This window comes from Copadichromis virginalis, linkage group LG22 (assembly GCF_057382275.1).
Source record: "Copadichromis virginalis isolate Kocher_CV1m ecotype Utaka linkage group LG22, C_Virginalis_male_GT1.1, whole genome shotgun sequence".
Taxonomy (NCBI): Eukaryota; Metazoa; Chordata; class Actinopteri; order Cichliformes; family Cichlidae; genus Copadichromis; species Copadichromis virginalis.
Genome location: NC_140638.1, coordinates 19,788,342 through 19,801,744, shown reverse-complemented (window position 1 = coordinate 19,801,744; position 13,403 = coordinate 19,788,342). Strand labels below are relative to the sequence as shown.

The following is a 13,403-nucleotide window of genomic DNA, read 5'->3' as shown; positions in this document are numbered from 1 at the left end:
AGCTCTTTGGCCACAGAGGCACTGTTTATGTTTGAAAGAAGAAGAGAAAGGTGTACAACCCAAACCCCCGTCCTCACAGTGAAACACGGAGGTGGATGTATTATGGGGATGCTATAATATGTAAAGATTTTGAAAGACAACCTCAAGTAGTTGGCAGCAAAACTGGGTCTGGGTTGTCTCTTTGTCTTTTAACACAACAACCACCTAAAACATACGTCGCTCCTGGTGAAGAACTACCTCCATAAGACCAAAGTAAATGTTACTGAGTGGCCTGCAAGAAGCCCCAACTTGAATTCCACTGAAAACCTGTAAGGTGCACCGAAGACCAAAGTCCATGCCAGAAGACCATCAAATCTGGAGGAGCTTGAGAAAATGATACAGAACTGACTGTTAGCATCAGGGGTGCTAATTGTTTTGATCGTGGTAGTTTTTGTTTTTTGTGAAATAATCTTGTTTCATTGTGGAACACTTCAACTGTGGAAGTAGCTTATAAAGTAGACACAGGTGCTTTTATAAAGCATTGTGTGTTTTATGTCTGACAATGAACTGACCCCTTACTATCTTTCCAGGCATCCAAAGCTGAGCATGCAGCAGTGCTGCTGTGGAGTACAACCACATGGCGTCAGCTGCAGGTTCTTCCATGTCACACCCTCACGGTTACCCAAATGGCCTTTTCACCTGATGCACAGCTCCTGTTGGCTGTTTCCCGAGATCGCACTTGGTCTTTATGGAGAAGGAATCTCCCCACACCTGAAAGTCCAGGTGAGAAATGAGGACAACACAGACTAATAAGGAAGTCTGTTTTACAGGGTTATTAGTGTTTGGTCTTCAGGATTAGATTTTCAAATGCAGCGTGACTCAGGATGAGACGTTAGTTCCTCATAATGCTTTGTAAATAAATTCAGTTTAATTAAAAAATGTGCTTGAGTGAATATTAAGAAAAAACGACAATGCCGGAGCCCTTCTGGCACATGGAATTGCTCCCCTAATTCCAAATAATTAAAATAAGGTAAACCCACAGAGCAGATTTCCTCCAAATTGAATTTCGAGTCAAGCTGGCCTTATTGGAAGGACTCCCCTCATTAATACTATGAAGAGCCAAACAAGTGATGCACTGAATGAATCGAGTCCAAAATGGATTTAATATAGGAAAGATTTGAAACTGACCAGACTGACCAAAATGAACGATTGGTGCTTACTTCCCTCCTTCAAGGCTTATAATTCCACATTTGTAGGTAGAGCAGTGATTTGAAACAGGCTTTCAAATGGGTAATTACCATGCAGAATACATCAAATCCTCTGCGGTGGATTGCAGAGATCTCATCAAATCTATGCTCTCTGGGATGAAGCTTGAAAAGAAAATTCTGAAGTAACACTTTGAATAAATACAGACATAAAGCACGATGCAGTAGCCTTTGCATGCGCTGATAAAGACAAACCACAATGATATTTATAGTTTCGTGTTAAACTGGGATTTGTGATATTGGGGGTAGCGCTCTGTGGGGCTCTGATCTGTGAAATTGTAGAGAAGTAAATGAGAAAACACTGAAGGTACATGAACGGTTTGTGAATATAAAGAGGCCTCTGTGTGTTTGCCAACTTCAGCTAAAGCCACAAAAACTGTCTTTCCCACTTCCAGTGGTGTTTGTGGGTCAGTGTAGGTGCTAAAATGTTTAAAAAGTGTGATCTTCAGATTGTGTGCTGTGTGCAAAAAGCCAGTTTAACCCATAAAGAGGATACTTTGATGCTTCCTTGCGGTAGGTGTGAGATTTGTTTACGCACTTTGAGAGCTGGTGTCTTGCACTAAAAATGTGATGGTTGGCAAATCCTGTCATTAGACAGGATTTGCCGACCATCACTCACTGATGGTGACTCACTGAAAACTATTAAATATTAAACTATTAAGAGCAAATTTAAGAGTGTATACACTGCTGAAAGTGGAGATAATGAGGTTAAATATCCCCCAATTACCTTGAAGAGTAGTCATGCTGCGGTCAGCTACAGATGAAATTGGCCCAATTTAACCCAGCAAATATCAGCTGAAAAGTCTCAGTTTTAGCGCTCTCTCAGTCATTTTGTCAATTTCTTTTGACCTTTACCCTCCTTTGTGACTTAACTCAGTGGTTTTGACATGGTCAGAGAAATAGATTTGTCTCTCTAAGGTCAACACTGTCAGGATTCACATTGGGTGAGAGCTTTCTGAGTGAGAAATCGTCTCTGGACTCAAATCTTAAACGATGCCATGGAACAACCATCCAATAAAACAGTCTCACTTTGCTTGTCTTTTTAATGTTTTTTTTTTTTTTTGCCTTTTTATGATCTATTAAATAAATAAATTTGTTGATTTCATTTTATTACATAATCAGTACAACTTAGATTCTAACCAGTCACATCTGGCATAAGGTATCTGTTTGGTCCCAGATTTATTCAGTCAGAGTCTCCAGACACACGAGCAGAGTGATAAAGGGTGATAAATATTCACTGATGATAAAAAGGAGCTCTGCCAGAAGTGGTATGAAGCTGTAATCCCGACATTACAGAGTTTTTAGCTCATCCAGCTGAAAGATCATCATCTGTCTGTTCACCCGGCAGTCACAGAGTACAAACCTCGGCTAAGGCAGCTCGCTTTCTGGGCAGCATTTACTTTTAAGGCAACATTGTTGTGTTTTCTGTATATTCATTTTGTTTTGTTTTCTTTGCTCTTTTTAGACATACTTTAAAAACTGTGGAATTAAAATCAGATAAAGGTAGCATGACAGATACTCTAATTGTACGAACATCATGAAGGAGTAGGTAATACTACGTAATAGGCAATGATTTGTAAATAACTGGACATAAATAAATTGAGCTTACTATATTTGTCTACTACATCTACTATCTAGTATCTAGAAATGTACCACAATATATTTCTAACTAACTAGGCAGCTTATTTACTTTCTCTTAACAATACTTTCTTGAAACATATAATGCATTTTGGAGTCAACTTGAAAGAAAGACAGATGTAAAATGTAAAAGTGAGACATTTTATGGCCTTATTTGACCTTGAAGAAGAGGCCAGGGATTAAGCCTGTATGCTTTAAATATAAACTGATAGAAAGAAAGGTTTTTTTAAATAACTATATAGTGTTATCACTTTGACCTTTAGATGACTCTATTGGCCTTGAAGAAGAGGTCAGAGTTCAAATGTAGCATATTTAAAATCTTTATAGGGTTCTTTCTATATTATGACATTACACATCTCACTTGTCAAAAACATAGGTTTAACATAAGTTATAAAACTTTTTCTGAATTTTCAACCATAAATCATAGTTGAATTTGAAGACATTGGTGGATAAAAGCCAAATTGTAATAGATTGCACTGGAGGATTGGTCAGAATTTAATCAAAATTGCACACAGTGATCACCTAATGGATCTTCACCCAAGCTGTGCTTTGTTGTTTTGCAAACATTTCTCCATTTTCACAGCATATGCTTCATGCACACTACTTACAATTACAAGTTCTCGCTCCTAGTGTACTGAGCAATATTAATATGGCAAAGTCATTAGCATGAGATTTTTGGTGTTGATACATGTTTCATGTATGAAGTGATATCACTTTGCTACAGATTTTCCATACGACTTGTATCCTCTTAGATGATGATAATCAACTGATAGGTTATGATCATGGGGGCGTGGTCTTACTGGTTGACCACATCCTCGAATTGTTAGAGCCTTCCTGTCACCATCAGTAACATCAGTAATACAGTCAGTGCTCTGACATGCCGAGGTATTGACATGTTTTTATACTTTTTATGATCATTGTTACTACCGACCATGTCCTCATAATACTTCTGAATTCAGAGTAAGTAGAGATCTGATCTAGGTTATTGTATTAAGATTTGGGACACATCGTCAGTAGTGGACCTTGGATTCATCGGGTGTTTCGGCCATTATCATTAGACACCCTCATCCAAGGAGGCCCTGCTGGGGTTGATCAGGGTTGAGTGTGTCACTGGTTTATGTTAAATTGTTATTTCTCTTGTTCTTTCTTCTGTTTAGTTTTCTACAGTTTATTTGCTCCTATCTATTCACTGCAACTGAGAAATAATACTTACCTCTTTAGCATTTATGGAGCTTCACTTGTTCAAAGGGATAGAAAAGGTGATAGAGAGAAGTGAGACAAAAGGGACGAGATGGGAGAGAGCAAAGAGGAGAGCCGGAAGGGGGGGGCGCCCGATCTGGCTTCCCACACCTCCCCTACATATATGTGTTTACTAATGGTGTGATACTGTGAGAGGTGCTCTTAATTTTATACTTTCACTCTAAGTAGGTAGAAAACATCTCCCAAATCTAATTCTCAAACATCTGAAACATTGTGAATATAGATCCAGATAATCAATAAACCTTGAGAAACAATACATTTGAAAACAATCAAACATTTTATTTAAAAGAGAAAGAAAAAACTAGCTCAGATATTGGATTTCTGTTGGCCTAAGTTCTGTGTAGAGCTGTTGCTGTTGTCAACAGGAGTGTGTTCTTGGAGAGGATGTTTATATGAGAGAACCTCAGCACACAGACTCTACAAATAACTCAATCCTGCATTTAAGGTGAACAGAAAACGACATTTAAGCCCTAAGGATTACCTCCTCCTGCACCTGGTAAAGCATCTTATGTTTCTCTTGGCTTCTCCGGATGGTGTTAATGGGCACTGACAGAGGCGTCCCGCACTCCTCTGTTCGCCTGAATGGTGGGCTACGCAGAGGCAGGGTGGTATGTGTGTGTGTGTTCCTGTCTAGCTATCTTTGTGAGGACCGAAATCTGCATTCTACTATACTTGTGAGAACCAACAGTCACTTGTGAGGGCACACTAACCGGTCTTCACAGGTTTAAAGGCCTTTTTGAGGCTCAAAATGTGGTTTTAGTATCAGGGTTACAATTAGGTTTTGGTTAGGTTTAGGGTTAGGCATTCATTTTTAATGGTTAGGGTAAGGGGCTAGGAAAACCATTATGTCAATGAAGGTCCTCACTAAGATAGCTGAATGGGTGTGTGTTGGTCTTTGGTTTCTCTTAAGAGAAATGGCAAGGGATTACAGGGTTTTTTGTTTTTTTGCTTTTTCCAGGGGCGGGGGGCTCCCCGTCTGTTCTGGTTGACTGCTGAATCACTCAAGGTGATTGTGAGGAGCACGCACGAGGACACGCACAGTCTCCTACCTTCAGACTAGGGAAGGTTAAATGAAGTCAGAGCTGATCAAACAAATGACTACCTCTATTCTATTCACACATCTTCTGGCCCCTACCTGTTTTGCCTGAGCGTTTCCCTCCACCGCCCTATTTTGTCTTGGCCTTGGAGACATTGTCACCTTCTCTCTCCTCCTCCTTTTTGTTTTTTTAAACCTGAGTGGGCTTTTATATGTTCTACCTTTTAGTCTTCTTGATACATTTTGTGTGTTTTATCAAAATGGACACTTTCTCTATAGTCTGTGTCTCCAGTCCCCATCTGTGTGTGATGTGATATAGCTCAACAGCCAGTCGTGTTAATGAAAGATTGTGAAGGAGGGAGAAGGAGAATCCTTTGAACACAAACCTCAACACTTTGGTTAACTCGGATTTTTGTGGCAGTGCTGATGTTTTACAATAATTATGCTATGTGTGTGTGTGTGCGTGTGTGAGAGAGAGCCAGTGGAGAGCAGGACTACTGCAGACATGCAGGCAGGCAGCTGCCAGCAGCATACAAACAAGCTCTCTAGGGAAACCAATCTGGAGGCTGAAATGACTTAGGCTAGGGAAATAAACAGCAGCAGGTCATAAACCAAAACTGAGTGAAATGGAGGGCTGGAATGAGGTTCTCTGTCTTGTTCGGTTGTTTATTTGTCGCTCGGGAGAGTCTTTGTTGCTACTGAGCTGTGAGGCAGGGATCTAAACGTGCTGATGTCATGCTGCAGTAATCATAACGCAAAGTTTTGCTACCAGCTCATCCTCTGTTGGAAAAGTGTTGTTGTGGAGATGAAATGTGACACAATACATGTAGTGCCGGCACTCATACCATCGTTTGAATGCAGTTGTTTGTATGATCTCTCTTGCTCTTTGTTCCCGTTTCCATATAGAGCCCCTGTTCTCGCTGTATGCGCACACAGAGAAGGACACAGCCATACACAGCCGAATCATCTGGTCATGTGACTGGAGCCCTGACGGCAAATTCTTTGTAACATCAAGTCGAGACAAGAAGGTAATTTTTAAATGTTGCGTCACATTATGCGTTGACAATAATACCACCTGGTTGCACCCTTGAGTTGTAGCATTTTTTTCTAAACAAAGTGTGTGTGTGTGTCCAGGTGATAGTATGGGGCCCATGTAGTTTGGACTCTGGAGACCCTGTGCTGCCTCCTGAGATTAAACCGTGCTCTTCCATCTTAGATGTGGGCGATTCTGCTACTGCTATAGCGTTCTGCCCTGTACTCTGCTCTAGTGACAGGTTTGTGTTACATGACATCCAACTACCGTCATATCGACTGGCCAGGTCTTATATCTGTCTTCGGTACTTTGGAAGTTTGTTTCATTAATTTGAAGCTGCAGTTTTGAACTATTTTCTTCTCCCTTAAACTGCTCATCAGTTAACTGATTGTTTAATTGGTTTAGAAGCTGTTAACCTCACATAAAGAAACATTATATCCAATTAATTTAAACACATGACATGACTGTGGCTGACACTAAACTGCTTCATGTTCTCATCTAAAGACCCCGGAGGTTCAGTCATACTGTGCTGAAATGGAATTAAATGTGGTAAAAATGTCTAACTCTTGTAGCGAAGAGTGACAGTACTGGTTCAAGACATCTAGGTCAGAGCAAAGGAAAACGAGGTCTGCTCTGAAGTTCGATTTTGTTGTGTTTCCTTCCTACTTTCCGCAGCTACCTGCTTGCAGTTGGCCTGGAGTGTGGCAGGATCCGGCTGTACAGGTGGAGCCCTGGCAGCGAGCCTGCAGGAGACGACTGGAGCTGCTGCGGAGAAACAGACACCTCGTATCCTTACTGCACACATGCAGTCGATCTGAGGTTCATCACAGTGTCAGTTGTGGGTCTTCACTCTGATTGCTGTTGAGAACCAGAAGCTTTCTGTCATTTACCATTTAAATAATAATAATAATAAAAAATTAGATAAGCGTGATGGAGATTATGTCTGCTTCCTTTTGAAGAGGAGATGCAGATGGCATCAACCGGTACCTTAATTTTGGTTCTGTCGATGTTTTATCTCACACTGGTCTATGCCACTATAGTCTGTAAAGATCAAGATAGGTTGCACAGTCTTTGTATCAGGAAGTCACACCTCAGATACGCCTTTTTTTCATATTTTAAGATGATATATAAGTTGGAAAATTCATTGGTTACTGCAGGTAAAAATGAACAACATATAACAAAAGAACTTTAATATGTATTATAATAATATAAATACAAATCAAAGGTACTTTCTTGCCACATTTACGGCCCCTGGAACCACTGAGCATTGTTTCTACTTAACTGCCTATTGTTGCAGACCAAGTCCATCCCTTTATGACCACAGTGTACCCATTTTCTGATGGCTGCTTCCAGCAGGATAACACACCATGTCACAAAGCTCAAATCATCTTAAACTGGTTTCTTAAACATGAGAATGAGACCACATTACTCATATGACCTCTGAGGATTGTTTAAACACCTTGCTGAATCTTTGCCAAGAACAATTAAGGTAGTTGTGAAGGGAAAAGATGGTCAAACCCAGGTGTAGCAAAATATACCAAACAAAGTTTTTGTGTTGTGTGTTTAACAGAAAAATTATGGTTTAGTGTAAAATAGATGGGATGTCAGTTGTGTAGATTTTGTCTGAAAGCTTGTTTTGTCATCCAGACAAGTATTCTGTTGTCTCCTTTCATCACACATCCTCTCACAGACAAAGCCACACTCTGGCAGTAAAACGGCTCCGCTGGAGGCCCAAGACTGGCCGAGCAGGTCGGGGGAATGGCAAGAAGGATGGACAGGGTGATGGAGAGAGTGAAATCGAGGAGGAGAGCTCCTGGGTCCAGCTCGCCAGCGCTAGTGCCGACCACTCTGTCAAAATCTTCAACATCAACAAACGGGCTCTTTAGCACCACCAACACTGACACTATTATGTCTCTCACACCCAGAGAGACACTTTGACTGAGGGCCACAGGCCTAACTGAGGCACCGAGGCCACAGCTGCTTGCTGGCATGCCATGCAGTCCCTGTGACAGCCAGTTAAGTCATGGGTCAGTCACAGGACAAACCCACAGCACACATGCCCTGCAGTCTGTCTGCACACAGCTGAACGGATTTGATGGGTGGAAGCAAGATGGTAAAAACACCATGACCTTTGGGCGGTATTTTGCTTAGACACTTCAAAGTGTTTTAGATTCAAAGAAGAAGACTCAGCAGGATTTCTATACAGACTGCGTATTTATACAGGTCATCCAAGTAACCATTGGCATGGCGAACTGTATTCTTGAAGGAACAATTCAATTCTGAGTGCCATCAGAGGCAGGGCTTGTGTTGCATGTTTGTGCCTTGGGATCAGTTGATTAAATGTCTTTCATGTATGTCACGTATGTGTATAGGTAGTGTGCAAGCAGTCCAGTACGCAGCAATGATATATGACTGCTAGACACTAGGGATCACATTTTTATCCTCTGTGGAAACGTGAGTGTATTAAAGATGACCATTTTGCAAATATTGCTGCTGTCTCTTGACTTTTTAATAGATTTCTCCTACCTTGCAGGCATTCTGTAATCCAGTGCACTCAACATATTTTTGTGAAAAATTACAGTAAAGTGCTTTACAAAGGAAGTCCAAAATTTGACTTAGAAAAAATGATGGAAAGTTTTTAGCATGTTTCGAGGAGTTTTTTTTTTTTTTTTCTTTCTCGTGAAATGAAACCAGGTAAGATTGTCTGTCGCCGGGCTGTTCTCATGGTAAATGGTTGTCCTCTCTAGCTGAGCACTCAATGCGCTTTATGCAACTTGTCTCTTTCATCCATTCACACAGGCACTTTTGTCTGTTTTTTTGTTTTTTCCTTACGTAAGTGCTTTCTAACATTTGATGGATGGATGCATTAGAGAGCAATTTAGGGTTAGTATGTTGCTCAAGGATATTCGGCATGCATACTAGAGCAGCCAGGGATCGAACCAACAACCTTCCGATTAGTATGTGACCTCGTACCTCCTGAGCTACAGCCACGTCATCATCAAGCACAGTGGGTGAAATAATTGATCCCCTGCTGTATTTGTAAGTTTGGTAATTTGCAACAAAATGAACAACAACAACAAAAAAACACATTACAAGCACCATGTGCCGTCTTCTGCAGGGGAACCTTGCGGGCACTGCAAGATTTCAGTACATTATGGTGTTGTGTATTACCAGTGGTGTTCTTGGTCTCTGTGGTCCCAAGTGGCTTCAAATCATTATCAAGCTCTTCCCCAGGGGCGTAATTTCCATGGGGGTTAGGGGGGGTTATGACTCCGCCAATAATCAGACCCAACCAATATAAGCCCCCCCCCCAATAAAATTATAATTTATCTTGCGTAAATATTCTGTTGATTTTCTTTACTCGTTTCAGGTATTACCAGCAAAACAGTTGCATGTTTAATCATCTGGGAATTTACCCAGATTTATTTAGACAGAGATCTTGACCGCCCCGGAGTTCAGCACAAAGTTACGCCGATGCTCTTCCCATGTAGTTTTGGGTTGTTCCACCACCACCACCTTTCATGATCATCCTCAGCCCATGAGGCGAGATCTTGCCTTATGGGCTCGCCAGACTGAGAGCGACTGAAGGTCATTTTATATTTCTTCTGTTTCTGAATAATCTCACCAACAGTTGTCACCTTCTCATCAAGTTTCTTGCTGGCCAATCTGTGAGAGTCAGAATTCCTGCTAGGTTGTAGACGATCAGTTTCTGTCTCTCTCCATTAATATTCAGCTATCGTAAACCTTTGAGACTGTTAGTTTCTTTGTGAGTAAACTTACAAATTCAGCGATAACTGTTACCTCCACTGTACACCTGGATTCTGGTCGGTGGTGTAATAGGCTGGACATTTCTGACTTGTATCTGTTTTTGGTTTTCCACAAACTTCTGAGTGTAAAATCCTGCTCTCTAGTAGAAAAACTCCCCACTGTGTTCACCAAACTAGTTTTTATCTGTATTTTTTCTTCTCTCACCCTTTTTTTTTGGAAAACATCGTATTGTATGGTAGTCACGGACAATACTGTAGGTTTAATGGAGCTTTTTTCACAACCTCACAAATCAAAAAATGACCTGCTAAAATGCTGGTAAAAAAGGATGGATAAATCTAAACAGGGCTAGTTTTGAACCCAGATTTTGATTTAGGCTACATCTGCTTTTGGCCAATGAGGATCAGAACTGAATTCTCAAGGACAGGAGAATTCCATGTCACGGATTTATTGTGAGCTCATCCGGGTGTGCCGTCATTATATGTTAGCCATAAATGTATCTGCAGGAGACTGTAACTACTGGCCATAACTCTCCCTCTAATCACATATCCTGGTAAATGCAGAGGCATCAGTCAACCCAGGCTACACACTGCTCCTCCAGGAAATGGCTGTTTTTCAAAAGTAAAAAGAGGTTTTGGGACAAGGCGGCCATTTCTCGAGAGATTTTCTACATCATATATAACATAATGTAATAATTAAATCATTATCACTATGTTTCCATTTAAATATGAGAGATTATCTTGTTAAGGATATTCAAGAACACATTTGTTGTAAGAGCTCTTATGGCTTAAATGTTCTGCCTAGCATACTAATGCATGAGGCATATATGCGCACGTTTTCTCCAGCGTGTCCTTGATCACTCATCTGAGGTGGATTGCCATAATATAATATAGACAGATTAAAAGTATCACCTAGAAAGCCTTTAATGCTGAAGATTAATGGAAAAAATTAAAAGAAATTGTGACCATTCACTCAGTAAATAAACCAATAAGAAACTTCAGGACCAGTGCTTTAAAAAAGGGACTGAACAGGGGAATACTTGGGATGATTATATCATTATGCTTTGGTGTCAGTCTGTTCTCCCAGGCAAATAATCACAGATTTTAATGACTATTTTTTACACAGTCTAAATGATAATATTGCGCAGAGTGTATCTACTGTTTACTTGGCGAAGTTTCTGAATAGGTCATGTCTTAGTGTGTTTGCTTGAGGGTACTGATATATTTTCCCGCCTCAAAGTAAAGAAAAATTGGTTTTTATGGAGAGGTACACTTGAAATTAGTTGCCAATGGGTGTGGGCTACAGATTGATCAAATTCAGACATTACATCCAAACATAATTATTACAAAATCCAATTTAAAGTGGTTTGAATGTTTAGTCTATTACGTCTAATAGGATGTAAAATAGCCCTGTTCTCACAATTGTGCTAATTATGGAGTTCCACAGGGTTCTGTGCTAGGACCTGTTCTACGCTATATTGCGAAAAGTATTAATTCATCCATCCAAGTAATCAAATTCAGGTTTTCAATCACTTCCACGACCACAACTGTATAAAATCAAACACCCAGGCATGCAGGTGTTTCTACAGATTTTTTTACGATGTTTGCGAAAGAATTGGTCGCTCTCTCCTCTAAGTTCCTGCTTCTAAATTCAGATAAAACTGTGGTTATTGTAGTTAGTTCTAAAAACCTTAGATACATAACCTGATAGTTGCTCTGGATGGCATTACTTTGACCTCCAGTAACACTGTGAGGAATCATTTTTGACCAGGATATGTCCTTCAATGTGCATATTAAACAAATATTTAGGATTTCTTTCTTGCATTTGCACAATATCTCTAAACATCCCATCTCAGAATAATGCTGAAAACTTAGTCCATGCATTTATTACTTCTAGGTAATAAATGCATGGATCAGGTTGTCCTAAAAGTTCCCGGAAAAGTCTTCAGTTGATCCAAAATGCTGCAGCAAGATTACTGACAGGGACCAGAAAGAGAGAACATATTTTTCCCGTATTAGCATCTCCTCATTGGTTCCCTTTTAAATCTAGAATCAAATTAAAATACTCCGGGGTGTTTAAAAGTAGAATGTGATGCAGAGTCTTCAGTTTTCAGTCTCATCCTCAATAGAACCAGCTCCTTGTTTGAACTGTAGACAGACACCCTCTTTTAAGATAAGGTTTAAAGCTTTTATTTTCGGTCAATCTTAGTTAGGAATTTCTTGCATTTGCACATCTGAGCATTGAGGTTTCTTCCTGTAAAAAGGGAGTTTTTCCTTCCCGCTGTCGCCAAGTGCTTGCTTAATAAGGGGTCATCCGATTGTTGGAGTTTTCTCCCTATTATTGTAGGGTCTTTGCTTTACAACATAAAGCTGCTTGAGGAGATTGTTGTTGTAAATAGGTACTATGTAAAATATAACATTGAATTGAACAGATTTGGGGACTTTGGAGGAAAAAAAAGTAAAAAATAACTACCCTTTGATTTTTACTCACCGCTTAATATAAGTAAATTAATTAGCAGAGCTCTCAGCTGTACATAAAATGAGATGAAACTTCAATAGTTAAGAGTCAAGTACTTCCGCTGTACCTTGGTAACTCGGGGCTAATGGCAACATTCTGATTTTAAGCTGATATAGTTTAGCCTGCCTCCACTATCACAGCATGTTAACATCTGCTAATTAGATTAAAGCTGATGGGAATGTCCTAAACCAAAGTGCCAGACAGACTGAACATTTGAACAGACAATGCTAGACAGAAGAGTTGTTTAGAAATTTCACTCTAGGCTATAAATGTCACCTCGTGGTAGAACCAGATGAAATGTCAGGGGGTCATTAAAGTGATTATGATCAGGACAATATGTCCCAATGTCCTTATCACTTTGGCAGATGTAGGCTTTGAGTCTCAAAAGTGAACTGCCTTAATCCTGCATTGTCTGACCAGCAGAGGGCGACACCTCTGACTGAAAAATAGACTTCATAGAAGAAATTTACTCACTCTTTTCTTGATTATTGACCTCAATAACAAATTCCTATTGGGTTTAGTTGCTGGTTTTAAGTCATCTATAAATACACTATGACGCTCACTTTGTAAACTCGTGGGTGACATCACGGTCGCTATAACCACATGATTTCTTCTGTATCTGTCCCTCTCTATTACAATCTTTAGATCAATGATATTAATGTGTGTGCACGAGTTCGATAAATTGGATAGAGTACTGGCTTGCATACTTTCCATTTTATTCTGCAGCCAGGCTTAATTTCTGCAATGGAGCCATCACACGAAGGAGGATACATAGACGCTTCCCTTCCACTGACACTTAGGTCAACTTAATCAATCTGTCTTCCATTTGCACAGCACGATCCCGCTGAGACAAGAGAGAAGGTCATGAAGCATTTACACACACTGGAGCATGTCTTCCTGCCAAAGCCTT

At 40.2% G+C, this 13,403-nt stretch overlaps 1 protein-coding gene across 1 annotated transcript in view; it reads left to right on the top strand.

Moving 5' to 3' along the window:
• Positions 1 to 8,698, top strand: part of elp2 (elongator acetyltransferase complex subunit 2) — a 33,640-nt gene extending 24,942 nt beyond the window's left edge. The window contains exons 18-22 of the mRNA XM_085446151.1: positions 570 to 762; positions 6,085 to 6,206; positions 6,313 to 6,452; positions 6,887 to 6,997; positions 7,902 to 8,698. Of these exons, the coding sequence (XP_085302277.1) occupies positions 570 to 762; positions 6,085 to 6,206; positions 6,313 to 6,452; positions 6,887 to 6,997; positions 7,902 to 8,097 (762 nt within the window). The 3' untranslated portion in view covers positions 8,098 to 8,698. The remainder of the gene's footprint in view (positions 1 to 569; positions 763 to 6,084; positions 6,207 to 6,312; positions 6,453 to 6,886; positions 6,998 to 7,901) is intronic.
• Positions 8,699 to 13,403: the final 4,705 nt, after the last annotated feature.